The sequence below is a fragment of the Pelobates fuscus genome, chromosome 1 (assembly GCF_036172605.1).
Source record: "Pelobates fuscus isolate aPelFus1 chromosome 1, aPelFus1.pri, whole genome shotgun sequence".
Taxonomy (NCBI): domain Eukaryota; kingdom Metazoa; phylum Chordata; class Amphibia; order Anura; family Pelobatidae; genus Pelobates; species Pelobates fuscus.
In genome coordinates, this window is record NC_086317.1 from 251,570,158 (window position 1) to 251,586,204 (window position 16,047).

At 37.8% G+C, this 16,047-nt stretch overlaps 1 protein-coding gene across 1 annotated transcript in view; it reads right to left on the bottom strand.

The window, feature by feature from the left end:
• Positions 1 to 16,047, bottom strand: part of LUZP1 (leucine zipper protein 1) — an 85,732-nt gene that overhangs the window by 12,509 nt on the left and 57,176 nt on the right. The window contains exon 3 of the mRNA XM_063456453.1: positions 353 to 3,562. Coding sequence (XP_063312523.1) covers positions 353 to 3,433 — 3,081 coding nt within the window. The 5' untranslated portion in view covers positions 3,434 to 3,562. The remainder of the gene's footprint in view (positions 1 to 352; positions 3,563 to 16,047) is intronic.

Consider the following 16,047-nt stretch of genomic DNA (forward strand, 5'->3'; position numbering starts at 1 on the left):
ACTATGGAAAGCTCCCCTATGGAAATAAGTTAACTATTCCTGAAAACATGGGAGACATTGGATGACACACTATTCTGCCCTACCTACCCTTCTCCCTTTGCCAATCCTTTGTTTACATTCACTTTCCTGCTGTATGTTAACAGTTTTGGGTTATTTGTTAAAATAGATAAATGCAACTGTATTTTGTATAGAGCATGCATTTTGCAGTACATAACATTTTTGGACAACTCCTCAAATTCAGCTTTTATCTCCTAACGCAAGTAGAAGGAAGGAATAAGTTGAGGGAGATGGGCATATGGTTTAGTATTAAAATTAGACAACTAAACAGAATTTGAACATTATACTTTCTTACCTCTACGCTATACCGATTCCTTGTGTTTAAGCCAGAAGAAAAAGTTTCAGTTGAAGGAGTTCGTCTTCCTATGATCTCTGTGGCAGTCAGACTACTTTGGCTCCTCTTAGACACTGGATCTAGAGATGACCAACTGTATAAGTTAGAAGTTTTGTTTCTCGAATATCCATCATGACGTAATCGGACAGGTTTTTCTTCATCTAAAACAGATTTACGTCTATATTTTGTTTCTCTTGAGTCATCTTTCTCTGTAGTTAGTATATCTAGTTCTTCTGTAGAACCTAAGACGCCTTTTCTCAAAGTACTTCTCGTAAAACCTCGTTTACTCTCAAAATAATTTGTGTCTACGATGCTATGCTTTTTCCAAGATACAGTCTCCATTTCAAGGTTATGTTCGTTAATCTTCTTTTGCTGTTGGCTGATGGTTAGATCAGATACCTTGTTTATTTCTGCAAGATTCAAGTCACTTTCATCATCATCATCATCATCATCATCATCATCATCATCATCATCAATAGCCACTTTTAATACCATATCTTCTTTCTTTATTGATATTTCAAAAGGAATACTAATATTATTTTTTAACACGGTCTGATCGTTTGCAGATAATCTAATGTTACTGGTAGATGTGTGTCTCTCTCTTGGCATCACATCTGTGTTCATACGAGAAGATACTGCATCAGAAGGAAAAAATGTGATACTGCTCGAAACTTTGCTTGGTGTTGTATTGGTCTGTGATCTACTAATGTCTGAGCTAGACCTTACTCTGTAATCACTCATGATTTCTTTCATATCCTTTTCAATGATGACTGGTTTAACTATCACTGTGGACTGTAAAGCCTCCCTTGGACTATATGTTCTTGACCGTATGCCAGCATGAGATTGTGTCTCAGTACTTTCTAAACCATCAGAAGATACTCTTTTTGTTTCACATACAAACACTCTTTGAGAGATCTGGTTATCATTTTCCACATTCTGTGTCCGATCTTGAAAATTATTTTTTTCTTTAGGACTAGATGGTTTTCTAGAGTGAATCCCATGAGTAATATGCCTTTTATCCAGTTCCCTATGGTCGGTTTCTGGAATATGTGGTTTTTCAGGAATCTGAGGTTTTATAGAAGATTTAAGACGTACTCTCTCTTGGTTATGGTAAGACTTCTGTGGATTTAAATCTTGTTGGCCAACTGGAATATTATCTTTATTGTAATTTGAGGATTTGGCCTCTCCAGAAACAGAATAGTTTGTAAACTCGTCTCTACCTGAGAAACGAGTGCTTTTAATGGATTTGTCTGGGGTTGTATTTTCCGTAACATACTCGTCTGAGTTCATAAAAGCTTTAGGCATATCTTCTTGCACTTCAGTCATAACAGGCACTGCTTCGAGTTCAGAATACTTTTTTGTGCACAATGTGGAAGATAGTGGGAAGTTCTCAAGCAACTGAACTTCTTCATGAAGATTCGAATTAACTTTATTTTCAGAATTGAAATAAGGGGGGGCATCCCTAATCATCTGCTCTTCAGTAGAGACTTCTTTTCTTGAAGTAATAACAGCTTGTGTCACCTTAACTGAATAGTCTTCTCCAAAGCTATTTTGGTGCTTACTTGTAGAGCTTTTCCATGACTTTTTTGTTGTATGTTCTTGAGCAGCAGGTGGATACCGGCTTAATACAGATGGCTGATCTTTAGACTTTTTTATTTCATTTGCCGTTCCATATTCCTTTGTCCCATAAACACGACTAGATAATGGTGGTACATGATCATCTTTCCTAACACTGCTTAGTGAGGTCTCCAAAAGTGTGGGTTTTCCAGATTTCCTACTGTTTGAACTACTACACGACAATGTTTTTTTAGAATGAGAATCTGAATTTTGATAGTCTTTAGTTAAATGCCTCTCAGTTCTTGATTGCTGAGGTGATAAATCTCGAGAGCCATTCTTGGAAGTCTGAGGCTCAGAGGATAATGGCTTGTATTTCCTTTCATTTCGAAGTCTACCACGTGACGTTATTTCATCAGTATCAAGAACTCCATTTTCTAGACTGTGGTATTGATTGGCTTGTTTTTTTAAAGCCTGAATTTCATCAGTCAACTGCTTGCTTTTGACTTGTTCACTAATATAGTCTTCCTGCAGTTTACAATTTTTCTCCTTCAGTTGTTTTAACTCATCTTCCACACCCTCAGAGTTTTTTATTTGATTTCTTAGTTTCTCTATTTCCTGATTCAGATCTCGAATTTTATTGTCTTCCTGATTTTTGTTTTTCTCATTTTCATTTTTGCTACTAGTTTGGTTTTCTGGCTGCTTGATATAATCCAAGCCAACTGTGTGGGTCGATTTAGATGTTAAGCCATCTTCAATCCTAAAGCTGTTGCGTTCTATAGTATGACCAGAAGACTTCTCCAACATGTTAGACTCTGTTCTGGCTTGATCTCCTGTAGTTATTTTCCCTTTCAACTCTAACTGTTGTTTAAGATCTAAAATTAACTTTTCATTTTGCTTTTCCTTTTCTAGAAAACACTTTTTTTCATTGACAAAACTAATTGTTAAAGACTTAATTTTTTCCAGTTCACCGGTTATAAATTGTTCAGCTTTATCCAGTTTGCTTTCTGAACACTCAAGTTCTTTAACCTTAGCTCTAAGTGTTTCCAGTTCAGAAGATAACTTTTTAGACATATTCTTTTCTTCATTTAAGCTAAGACATAGCTGAGTGCAATCATTTTTGCTTTTGTTAAAAGCTTCCTCTAACTTCTCAAGTTCAGTCATCTTTTTCTGAAGCTGTTCAATTTCAGATCTAAGTTCTCGGGTAAGATTTTCCTCATTTTCCAGTTTCTCTTTTATCAGCCTACACAAATCCTCTGCTTTCCTTACTTCTTCATCTTTCCCTTCAATTTTTAGCACTCTTTTCCTTAACGCCTCAACATCAGCCAACATACTAGAGTTGCTCCCTTCTGCCTGTATAATTTTATCCTGAAGATCCAGAACTTCATCTTCTGCTTTTTGAAGGTTCTTTGTTGCTTCCTCCAATTCATCTAGACGCCGTGCCAGGCTCTGTAACTTGAATCTCAGATGTCGACTTGAGTGCTCCATGCTGTTTTTGTAAAACAAAGTCCACAAGAGTTTGCACCAAATACAGTTAAGTTAATTTAGGATTAAAACAAGTTATCCTTTCTCTTCCTGATAAGCACAGTTCCGAGTACATTCAGGGACCATTTTAACCTAGAATAAGACAAATAAAATTTGTTATTTCAATGTACTTTAAATGACATTAGCACACACGATCACAAATAATTCATAGCTATATTAGGACACAATCAGACATACATATTTTATTGTATATTGAGAGAAATACACAAGAAAAAATATTTTTAAAGAAAACCTTCTGGTGCAAAGTTCAACAAAAATGATAATAGCCCTTAAAAGTAAAAAATAAGGAATAGCCCTGTAAAGAACTTGACAGAAAAATTATAGAATAAAATTTGCGGCAGGTGGCAATTTCATAGGGTTAACGAGTATGCATCAGCATATTTAAAGATTACTTCAGTGATTTGAAGTGGTCATGATGTCTGGTGTCTATGTGCAGAATTTCGCATTTAAAAGCTGTACAACCACTCAAAGGAGTAACTAGAAATATGAGCTGACATGTAGATAAATATTATATTATTTTGTGCTTTTAGAAGCACAATACCAAAGCATCTTCAGCACGCACATTCTTTCTGAACCTGAAAATGGGTCTCAAAGAGAAGCATTTGATTGGACCAAGTAGAGTAAAGGAGTGATAAGGTGTGAGGACAGACAAGCCGTGGAAGATCATTGCCTGGTGTTGGTTTGAAGGTACGTGACTGTTACCACTGGTACTGGATGCAAAGTTTTAATTCCTGTCTAAAACAGAATAATACCCCCAATTCTCCCTTATCCACCACCACTACGGAGGTGGAATTTGAACTCAACCATTATATTATCAAGCTTCCCCATTGAACAATCTTTTGGGGATTACTGCACAGCGCTGACATTCCTCTACATTTGAACAATTGGTTTACAGGTTTTAGGAATAACCTTTTATGTCTGGCAGCTTTGAATTTTATTTCTGAATTACATTTTTTTTCGTGTCACACAGACTATTATATATTTTTATATTGCGCTTTTTGTTTTATGCTTAGAAATATTAGCTGGCTAATGTAAGTTTTGTGCAAATTTGGATGCAGGGAATCTAATTAGTTGCGAGCAGACAGCTGGAACGCACAGCCAATTAATGAGTGGCAGGATCAGCATCAGACTTCTGCAGCTCTGCAGAAGGCAGATTGATATACTATGCTTCAGTGGAACCTCAAAACACTCAACAGGGTAAGAAGGTAAAAGGGCAAGCCATTGTAAAATGGTTCACACCATTACTAGGGAATGGTGCGAGTGTACTCCTAACATCACAATTACTACAGCTGGTTGCAGCAGTTAAGATGGTTGGAGTAACCCTTTAAGCTTGTGTTTTCCTTTACTATAACAAATGTGTGGATACAAATTTCCATTGATAACTTTGTTACCAAGACTTGTTTTCTGCCTTACAAGAGCATTAAATTAGGCTCCAGGCTGGCATACTGCATCTGCCAAAAATTAGTTTAACATGAGCTTTCTGGACTCTGGGATACCCATATTCATAAAGATATATATCTACTGGATAAGCAACATTTCTAGCAAAGTAGACAGTTTTGTTTATTTTTTTTTCATGTGAATAAAGAAATAGTACCTTTATGCAGCAAATGCTGCACAGTGTACCTGGTTTTCAACCAGGATGTGGGTAAATGACCAGTTAGACCACTGATGCACCAGGGGGGCATTTAAAAATGCCACAGTAATGCATTGGTCTTTCCTTCTGGAATTCAAAACAACCACAGACATCTGTAATGTTGCCTCAAAAGTGCATACAGTGACAATTTGTTATTATAAATGAACATTCTGTTCAGCAATCAAAATTCTGAAATATAGACACCGATGACTGCACAGTCTGAATCAGCAGTGATGGCACACGCAATCATTTTCTATTTATGTATCTGTAGACCTACACCACTGAATTCTAGAATTGAAAAGCTCTATGAAACATTTTGGCACTTAATAACTGATCATAATGATAACATCCATTTTAAAAGAATCTATTTCACTGTGTACAAAATCCAGGCAGTGCAAACAAATATCTATTTGCAAATCGTTGAGAAACTGGGTGCTCAGTTAATCACAGGGTTATTTACCAAAGTGAGAAATGTTGGGATTTCAAAGTGAATGTAACATTTAACGCTATAGTTGCCAAACTGGAAGCATAGATGACTAACATTTTTCAGTTCAGCTCCTTTGGCATTACATTTGGAATCCAATTTGAATTTCTGACAATTCCCACTTTAGTAAATATCTCTGTCAGTGTTCTATTTAAAACAATAGCTTTGCCAAGCACACGTATAACCACTAGATGGTACTGTTGGAGGACTCCTGATATAGGTTGGTGTAGTAACCAATCATGGTATGGAACACTTATTTTAAATTCCTACAGTGCTGCGGGTTCATAAAACAGGATCCACTCCAGACAGTAGTCTTACAGAGTAAATAAAGGTTAGAAACAAGGCACCTTTCATGTGAGAATAAATATTTAGCTTCTTTTTTTCTAGTGTGTGTTGGTTTACTGAATGTGAGCCTCATTGAGTTAACAATCCTACATTGTACACACGCCTTGCAACTGTCTTATTATCCAGCTGTTTTCTCTTGAGTTCAGGTTCTTGGGACTACTGGAGAAAATGGACTTTTGATACGCACAGACTAATTAACAAATACTCTGAAATGACATTAGTGACTGGCAAGTCTACAAGTGAGGCAGGCATGCCTTCTTGATAGACAAATGTACACAGTCAACAAGCAGACATTCCTACAGCAACCTATTATTATTTATATAGCGCCATCAGATTCGTAGCGCTGTCTTACATAGGTGTCTCCTTTTGAAATCCTGATTTTTTTTTTCTTTTAACCCCCTAGTTTGTAATCAGAGAAAACTGTTAAATGGGTTGTTCAAAAATACCAAATTTGTTTTAGATCATTGTCAGGTTCCCATTTAGTGGCACTGTCCCGGTCTGGGGACTTTGCTGAATTTGAAAAGACGCTGGACATGCTGTTGGGGGTGGATTAGAACAGATAATGGTGAGATTTAATAACCTATGTGAAAGAACAGTATTGAGGTATATGGAGGATCCTGCAAGAATGCAGGATCCTCCATAAACAGAGCCAATTCCCTTCAGCTGTTGACTGTAGGGATTGACACTGTAGGAAAGTAAGGTAGAGTTAATATAGAGAAGAAAAAAAAATAATAAGCAGTCCCTACTTTGCCTCTGAATATCTCTTGACTAAACTGAAATTTCAGCGAAATTCCACAAAACACCATGACCACTTTGCATAATTAAAATATTTTCCTTGCTGTGAGAAATGGCAGGATGAGATTTTAAAACACTAACATTACTAACTTAAAAGAACACAATAGTCACCAAGACGGCTACAGCTTAATGTAGTTGTTAATAGGTCTGTGCAGGCATTTTACTGCAATCACTGCTTTTTTAGAGAAAAGGCAGTGTTTACATTACCCCCTAGGGATACCTCCAGTGGCCATTCCTCAAATAGCCACTGGAGGTGCTTCCTGGGGCAGTGCTGCACAGTGTGCAGTACTGCTATTCAGCATCTACACGCTCTGCCGCATTTTACTCATAAGATGCATTGAATACATGCATCTCTGAGGAGTTGCTGATTGGCCACGCCAGCGTTTGACCCTGCCCAGCCTCCTTGCCGATTTCAGCACATACGGAAAGCATTGGGTTGGCTGAAATCAAATTCTGATGAGGTCAGCAAGGAGGCAGATCGTGGGTCAGGCCAGCACCAGCAAACGTGTGCGGAGCTAGAAATAAGGTATTAGCTTTTAAAAGGGGCCAAGGGGGAAACGCCACTTAAATGGTGATTTTAACACTATAGGGTCAGCAGTACAGGTTTGTGTTCCTGACCCTATAGTGATCCTTTAAGGCTTCCTATGCCATGCTGGTCTTCCAGTGCCCCCTGCTCCACCCTGTATGAGATCATCTGTGAAAATCACCTCAGCCAATCCAAAGATTCCCCAAAGGGGAAGAACTCCTGCACATAAGTGACAATCCCAGTGCTGCACCAACCAGTATCTATTGATGGTACATGGGGCTTCCTGCCAGGAGCTCCATTTAGGATGTAGTAAACATTCGCCTTTCAACCCAGAGACAGTTTGCACTCAGAATGCATTGGCTACAAGTAATCATATACCTTCTACATCCATGATAATTCCTGAATAAAACCTGCGGGAATCAAACACAGCAGTCACAGCACGCACTCTTACATAGAGAATGCCTTATGCTACCTAGATTTTTGTTAGACATTTCACTTTCGGTGTAATCTAGTTTATATATACACAAGGTTACGATAAAGAATAATGAAACAGTTTGACATTTAGTACTGCATATATTTTACTTATCACAAGATGTTATACATAAGTACATACGCAATTTGTTGAGTGTATGTAAATATATTATTTACATATCAACATCATAATATAAAGTACCAAGTATACAATATTAAAATGTTTATTTTTCCATTTTATGGAAATAAAACCATGACTTTTCAGCTTTATCTTTTAAGAGTGCTCTAACCCTAGAATAGACTAACCCTTGAAATTAGCAATTTAGATAACTGCGTATTAGTCAGTCACATATGCATTTGTGTTGTGAGATCAGTGCAGATTCAGTAAGTTACTTTTGAACTATGTTTGAAGATAGGATTACTAAACCACTAATATGCATCCAGGGCAGCAATTTCATCCTCCGTTAATAATAAACTATTACGATATTCACCCCACACAAAGCTCAGCTAAAAGCATTTTAAACGCTAACTTTTTTTTTTTTATTCCTTGGTTTCACAGTTAATGAGTTGCAGTGAAAAGAGGCTTAACGTAGCAAAAAAAAAAAAAGGATCATTACTCCACGGAGACTAATGTCATTGCTACCTTTCAGTGACCACTTTATTGAAAGCACATTGAAGTAGAAGGATATAGAAGGTGTCAAAATTAGAATTACTTGGCAACAAGCAAAAAAAAAAAATCTAGATATATTGCCCCACAGATATCTTTGCTTACTGTAAGACCTCACTTAACTGAGGCCTACTAAGAGAGAAGAGGTTTGGTGCTCTAGGGACACCAGTAAGTTTATCTGCCAGAGGTGGGAGGAGAGACAGACCCTGGCTGTGTTTAAAGGAACACTATAGTCACCTAAATTACTTTAGCTAAATAAAGCAGTTTTAGTGTATAGATCATTCCCCTGCAATTTCACTGCTCAATTCACTGTCATTTAGGAGTTAAATCACTTTGTTTCTGTTTATGCAGCCCTAGCCACACCTCCCCTGGCTATGATTGACAGAGCCTGCATGAAACAAAAAAAACTGGTTTCACTTTCAAACAGATGTAATTTACCATAAATAATTGTATCTCAATCTCTAAATTGAACTTTAATCACATACAGGAGGCTCTTGCAGGGTCTAGCAATATATTAATATAGCAGGGGATAAGAAAATCTTAATTAAACAGAACTTGCAATAAAGAAAGCCTAAATAGGGCTTTCTTTACAGGAAGTGTTTATGGAAGGCTGTGCAAGTCACATGCAGGGAGGTGTGACTAGGGTTCATAAGCAAAGGGATTTAACTCCTAAATGGCAGAGGATTGAGCAGTGAGGCTGCAGGGGCATGTTCTATACACCAAAACTGTTTCATTGAGCTAAAGTTGTTCAGGTGACTATAGTGTCCCTTTAAGTGTCACAGTTTCTAATGGACAGTTCAATACAAAATATACCAGAATGCTTCCAGCTAGGTTTGTATTACATATACCCTAAAGAAGTAGACAATCGAGCTGCTTTTCTTAATAAAATTATGTTCTGAAAAAAAACAGACATTGGCTAAATTTAGCAGAGATTAGTCTGTTATGAAACCAGAATACATTTTTTCTAAGAGCCGTTTTGGATTAATTACCAGAACCACAGTATAACATTTAAGAGGTTTGTAATGTCTGACTAAAGTGCTTGAAAAATTTAGAGCTTGAAAATTTTTGTCTGGTTCTAGAAGTGCTTTTTGGCAAACAGTTTGTGTCTATCTCGCATGCACAGACATACACACAGATTTATTAACATTATTTCTTGCACATAAAAAAAAACAAACTATCCTCTACCATGTCATTAAACATGCTTGTTACTTTCTGGTTTGTTGGGGCTGACTTTTGAAAATTTAGTGTTTATGCAGCCAGCATCCACAAACCTTTCACAGTGGTCATAATCCATTACACACACAACCACATCACACATGAAGACCCTGATTGCTCAATGTATATCTGGGGAAAGCATTTAAAGAAGAGATACTGATTAGTGCAACATGGGGATTGTCACTCATGTGCAGAAGCCCTCCCAATGTTTCTCTGTGGGGAAGCATTGGATTGGCTGAAGTCATTATTTTTAATGATCTCATCCAGGGTGGAACAGCACCACTGCAAGACCCGCATAGCGTGGGAAGAAATCAAGTAAAAAACACGTATTTAAGTATCCCGTCTTAAGTTAATAATATTAGAGTACTTCTTTAAAGTAATCTCTTCCTGACACTTTTCACAGCAAGGATTTTTTTTATAAAGTACCATAAGAGCCAGTGATGAAATCAAGCACATTGGATAAGCATTTGCAGATACTATGTATAAATCAGCCTCAGCCTACCTCGCCCACACAAATATCTATCTCTGAGCAAAATAAAACCTGCATAGTCCTGTAGGGACAGGTACAAGTGTAAACAGAGAACTCAAGTTACAGAAAACACTTAACGTAAGGGGTGTTTTTGGTGGCTTGTGTCAAACCATTTTTGAGCAGATCGGAAAAAACAAAACAAAAAACCAGAGCTGTATGCACCAATAGCCTGGACCTTCTGCTGTGGATCTGCTAATACAGAATTGAATCACCCTATTAGACATACAGTTTAGACAATGATAGGCCAAGAACACTGTAGGTGAGTTATCCTCCATTAAGTTTGCTTGTGTGTGATTTGGGAATCTACACTGTACAGCACGCATACCACACACAATCAGTGTTACTCACTAATGTGTGCATTGTCAGAAACAAAGTAAATTTCAAATACTAGTGGAGTAAATTGTATAGCCAAACTGATAACACTGCTATCTTGTGAATTCTCTTTTGCCAAAATTACCAAACTGGAAAAATTCTCCAACAATTTACATATTACCTAAACTTCGATGATGTGATAGAGCCATGAACCTCTCAAAAGGAAAGGTATATGCTACTAGAAAACAGGATATCAGGATACATATGGACATTATTACAGTAAAGGGGTACTATTTAATCAGTGTTTATAGAATTAGAATAGCAATCTATTTCAGTGTCGTAAAGGGTGGGCCAAAATTCAGAGTATGATATGACAGGTAAATCACTTATTTGTTAGTAGTTAATTTTTTTGTTGTTGCAGTTACATATTATAACAGAGTCTTGGTATATTCATCATGGGTAATTTTCATAAAGCAACGTGTAAAAATAGTGAAATTTGATTTTCAAAATGGCATGTATATGATTAAATTTTTTTAAAATTGTTATTTTTTTATTTATTTCATGTAGTGGAAAAATCATTCTGAAATGTGGTTTCAACAGGGCTACTGCTCATACAGTCCGGGCCAGAATGGACCTACTGAGACAACTATTCAGCGAGCAGATAAATTAAAGAAATACCCCGCCACTTGCGTCCGACCTTTCAGCTTCAGATTACTTCCTATGGGGATATCTGAAGGAGTGGATGTATGTGAGCAAACCACGTACACTTGAGCAGCACAAGGAGAATCTCTGTGCAGGAATCTGAGCGCTAGAGCCTTAACCCCTTAAAGGGACACTCCAGGCACCCAGACCACTTCTGCTCATTGGAGTGGTCTGGGTGCCAACTCCCACTACTCTTAACCCGGCAAGTGTAATTATTGCAGTTTTTAATAACTCCACCTCTAGTGGCGGTCTATTAGACAGCCACTAGAGTTCACTTCTTGGGTTCTAGCACAGGAAACCTGTGCTAGAGCGTCGCTGGATGTCCTCACGCTGTGTGAGGACCTCCAGCGTCGCTCAAAACCCCATAGGAAAGCATTGAAATGAGGGACATTGCCGCTGCCTCAGGTAAGTCACTGAAGGAGTTTTCACCCCTTCAGTAACCGGGGATTGGGGGGTGGGAGGGAGAGGGACCCTCCAGTGCCAGGAAAACGGATAGTTTTCCTGGCACTGGAGTTTCCCTTTAAGGACCAAACTTCTGGAATAAAAGGGAATCATGACATGTCACACATGTCATGTGTCCTTAAGGGGTTAAACATTAACTAAAATTATGAACAACGCAATCGAAAGTGCATTTGAAAGATATAATCTTCTGTACCTAGTCAAACAAATGTCCATATGTTAAGCATTCAGTGTATTATCATTGAAATTGGTTAATTAAGAAAAATTTACTTGACTCCTCAAACTCTACTCTAAATTGTATCCCATTCTGTAACAGTCTATGGGTAGTATATATACTGGGCATTGCAAAATTGGGATATTTCTAGAACACAAATATATATTCTTATAACAAATTATTTTGGGATCCAAGGACCATACCCACTGCAATAAAAGTGTTATAGAAAGGTTTGACTTCTAACCTGGGATCTGTCAAGCTCTCTGTGCTTTCTCTACAGTTTATCCAATGAGGCAAGCATTGCACCACCATACTTAAGAGCTCTGGCTCTCAGAGCTGTAATGCAGGCCAAGTGTAGCATCCCTCGGCCCCTAGGTAAGAAGCTAAACTGTTCTAAAATGGTTCAAATCTTTTCAACAGATCTAGGGAGTAAGCATAAAGTTTGCAGCCTCATACTAACTGGTGGAGGGATCCAAGGGCATTCCTGGCACTATAACCACTACAGTGCACAGAAGTTATGGTGTGCTCAGTGTTCCTTTAAACAATCCACTTTTCACAAGAGGACCACTCTACCTTTAGCACTTTATAACAAAATTGATTTATGTTCTCTCTTGGAGTCTCAGAACATTAAAAAACACACACCAAAATGTGCCAGGTAACCATAACCTATTTTGTTCATGCAAGGATGCCTCTGCAATATTCTGTGGAAGTTTAATACCTGCTTGCTATCTTGCAAAGTCACAAGACAGTCCCCAGCACACTGACAGATACACTCCACAATTCCAGGCTTTAACCCCCAGCTCTATGACTTGGCCTATGCATTACTTAAATCATAGGTAATCATTAAAGGACCACTCTAGGCACCCAGACCACTTCAGCTTAATGAAGTGGTCTGGGTGCCAGGTCCTTCTAGGGTTAACCCATTTTTTCATAAACATAGCAGTTTCAGAGAAACTGCTATGTTTGTGAATGGGTTAAGCCTTCCCCTATTTCCTCTAGTGGCTGTCTCACTGACAGCCGCTAGAGGCGCTTGCGTGATTCTCACTGTGAAAATCACAGTGAGAGCACGCAAGCGTCCATAGGAAAGCATTATGAATGCTTTCCTATGTGACCGGCTGAATGCGCGCGCAGCTCTTGCCGCGCGTGCGCATTCAGACGACGGGGAGGAGAAGAGGAGGATTAGAGGAGGAGAGCTCTCCGCCCACCGCTGGAAAAAGGTAAGTTTTTACCCCTTTCCCCTTTCCAGAGCCGGGCGGGAGGGGGTCCCTGAGGGTGGGGGCACCCTCAGGGCACTCTAGTGCCAGGAAAACTAGTATGTTTTCCTGGCACTAGAGTGGTCCTTTAACCTATCTTTTTATATTCTTATTTTTTTATGTGTCAATACATAAACACAAAAAACTCACTAATGGACGACCCTATATTTTCATGTCAATTATTTGCCTGAATTCATGGTTAAAAATTTAGATAGGTTTCCATAAAACTTGTTAAATGGGGAAAATAGAGGAAAAAGTGACATCGCAAAAAAAATTAAAAAGCTTTACAAACCTCAAGCAGATATTTCATTATCATTTATTTTGGGCTTTTGAGCATGCTATTATTTACCACTTATAAAACAAAAAGCCTAGGAGCCAGACCACAAAGTGAAACTACTATCAGAAAGCAAGTCTCCAACAGTCAGTAATTAAAAAAAGACAATCTTGGATCCATCAACCTTTTGCTCTAATCTTATAAAAGGGTCAAACATTTCAATGAGTACATTAGCCCAAGTTGGCATTGATCGACAACTATTCATCATGCAGGCAGCATTAGCTATTAATGTCAGGATTAAATATTTTGTATATTGCATACAAAACACCAGTGAGAGAGAGCGAGAGCGAGAGATTGACATATCAAATGAAAACAAAATCCTGACAATTGTGGAGATTTGACAAGAGAACTGAAAATGTAAGGCAACAAGAGGCAAAGTTGGGTTAAAGCTAGGAGGGTTAGTCACTCAAGTAAAAAATGCAAGGAATTTTAATTGAATTTTACAGTTTAGGTCAATTTAGAAAAATACTCCAAATCAATTCAGTTTGGCTATTGTCACCTTGCATTTGATTATGACTGAATTGCAAGTAGTTTAAACTTAACTGAATAATCCATACGATGCAGATCTAAAACCATACGTCAAAACCATTTTATAAAAACTGATGTCAAAGTAGAGTAGTGCTCACTAAAATTCAATATGCTCGATTTGGATTTAAAGTGAACCTCTCACAGTTCACTTTAACATCTACATATGCAATGAATAAAATTTATCACAGGCCCTAATTGTGAACACATACGCAAACATCTTCAATGATGCAGACATACTGACTTCACTGCCAGTGCAAAACATCTTCGTCAGAGATATAAAAGCACACACTGTAGTTGCTGTGATTGAAAGCATAAGGGAACAACCTTAAGGAGGATGGTCACTGCTGTCCTTATCACTTCTATACCAAGAATGGAACGACAGGTGAGGGCATAGACTGCACTTTCAAATAGATTATTCTAAAAATATTTGCAAACAATTCTGCTCTCATAATATGAAGATGGATTTTTTGCACTTTTATTTAAATGTGTCTACCAGGTCAAATACACTTTAACCCCTTAAGGACCAAACTTCTGGAATAAAAGGGAATCATGACATGTCACACGTCATGTGTCCTTAAGGGGTTAAATAGCTATGTTTAGAGATCATGCACTATTAACAGTCCTAAATTAATAGTCAACTGGAAGGTGATCAGGTATAAATTCAGGAAACAAAATGCAAGGTGGACGTTCTTGGTTTGTTCATAAACATGGTTATTTACTAAATATGTAAAGGAAATGCTTTTAGGTGTTTGGGGCGCTAAACAAACAATACCTAGCAAAAAACAATTTACTAAATACCCACTTTTGTCTGGATGAACAAAATTCTATGAAAATTGCCAAATACAACTGAATCTCCAACAAATCGGTTGGATACAATCAGTTTCTGGTTTAAAAATCACTGCTTTTCACATCCAAAGCCTGCATAAATTTCATTAGAACGTTCTTGTTGACTGGTCTCATCGATCTACTGATATTTTAAAGCACGATAGAGTCTTTGTAAGGGCCCTTTAAAACACATCCTGGTGTTACACGAATGCACTATCTACTCCTACCTAAATCTACACCTATAAAATGATCCTAACTGGGCGGGGGGGGAATTCTCAAGGTGAACAAAACTTTCCCATTATGCGGTAATTCCATTCATATACTCTAGCAAGGCAGAAGACCTACTTACTAATAAAAGCAACTATATTGCTTGAACTGTAGTTGCTGTGATGACCGCAAGGTATATTTTTGTATGAGAGTTCTCCTGCTCTCCATTAAAAGTTAAATCTCAAGAAATCCCTGTGTTGATGAATTGATTGAACCATGTTGCTGCACAGCGTTTTCATAAAATATATACATTTGTGCTAGTACAATGTAGATAGTGGTACACTCTAGAGCAAGCTTGATGATCTCTGCCAATCCGCACTGACACAGGAAGCGCCTCTAGTGACCGTCTGAGTGTCTGTCACTAGAGGTGTCACTAGGAAGCAATGTAAACACTGCCTTTTCTATGAAAAGTCAGTGTTTACATTCAAAAGCCTGCAGGGACAGGCTATAGACACCAGAACCACTACATTAAGCTGTGTGTGTGTGCGCGCCTGCTAGTAAGTGAGCTTGCTTGCATGTGTGTGTGTGCTGGCTAGTGAGTGAACTTGTGTTTTTATGTCAATGAGCTTATGTATATTAGTGAAATTGTCTATGAGGCTGTATATCAATGAGCTTGTCTGTGTCTGCATGTGAGTATGCTTACTGTATAATTAAATGTTTTACTCTGAAAGGACCAATATGTGATGTGATGTGTCTGTGTACATCATGTGTGTTCATATCTGACAAGCTTCTTCACTAAATTAAAAATTATTAAATCAAAACAAGCGGGCCATGGAAAAATTATCAAACGTTTACCGGTCCGCGGCGATAAAAAGGTTGGGGAGCACTGCTTTAGAGCACAAGTTCGTGTACTCAAGATAGGTACACAAAAAAAAAAAAAACACCCACACAAATTATGTCTAAAAAAAATTATCATTCATCATCTAGCAACTCACTGCTCAGGGAATAAACTCATTAACATATATATGAAAGAAACAACTTTTTTTTTTAGAAAGAAT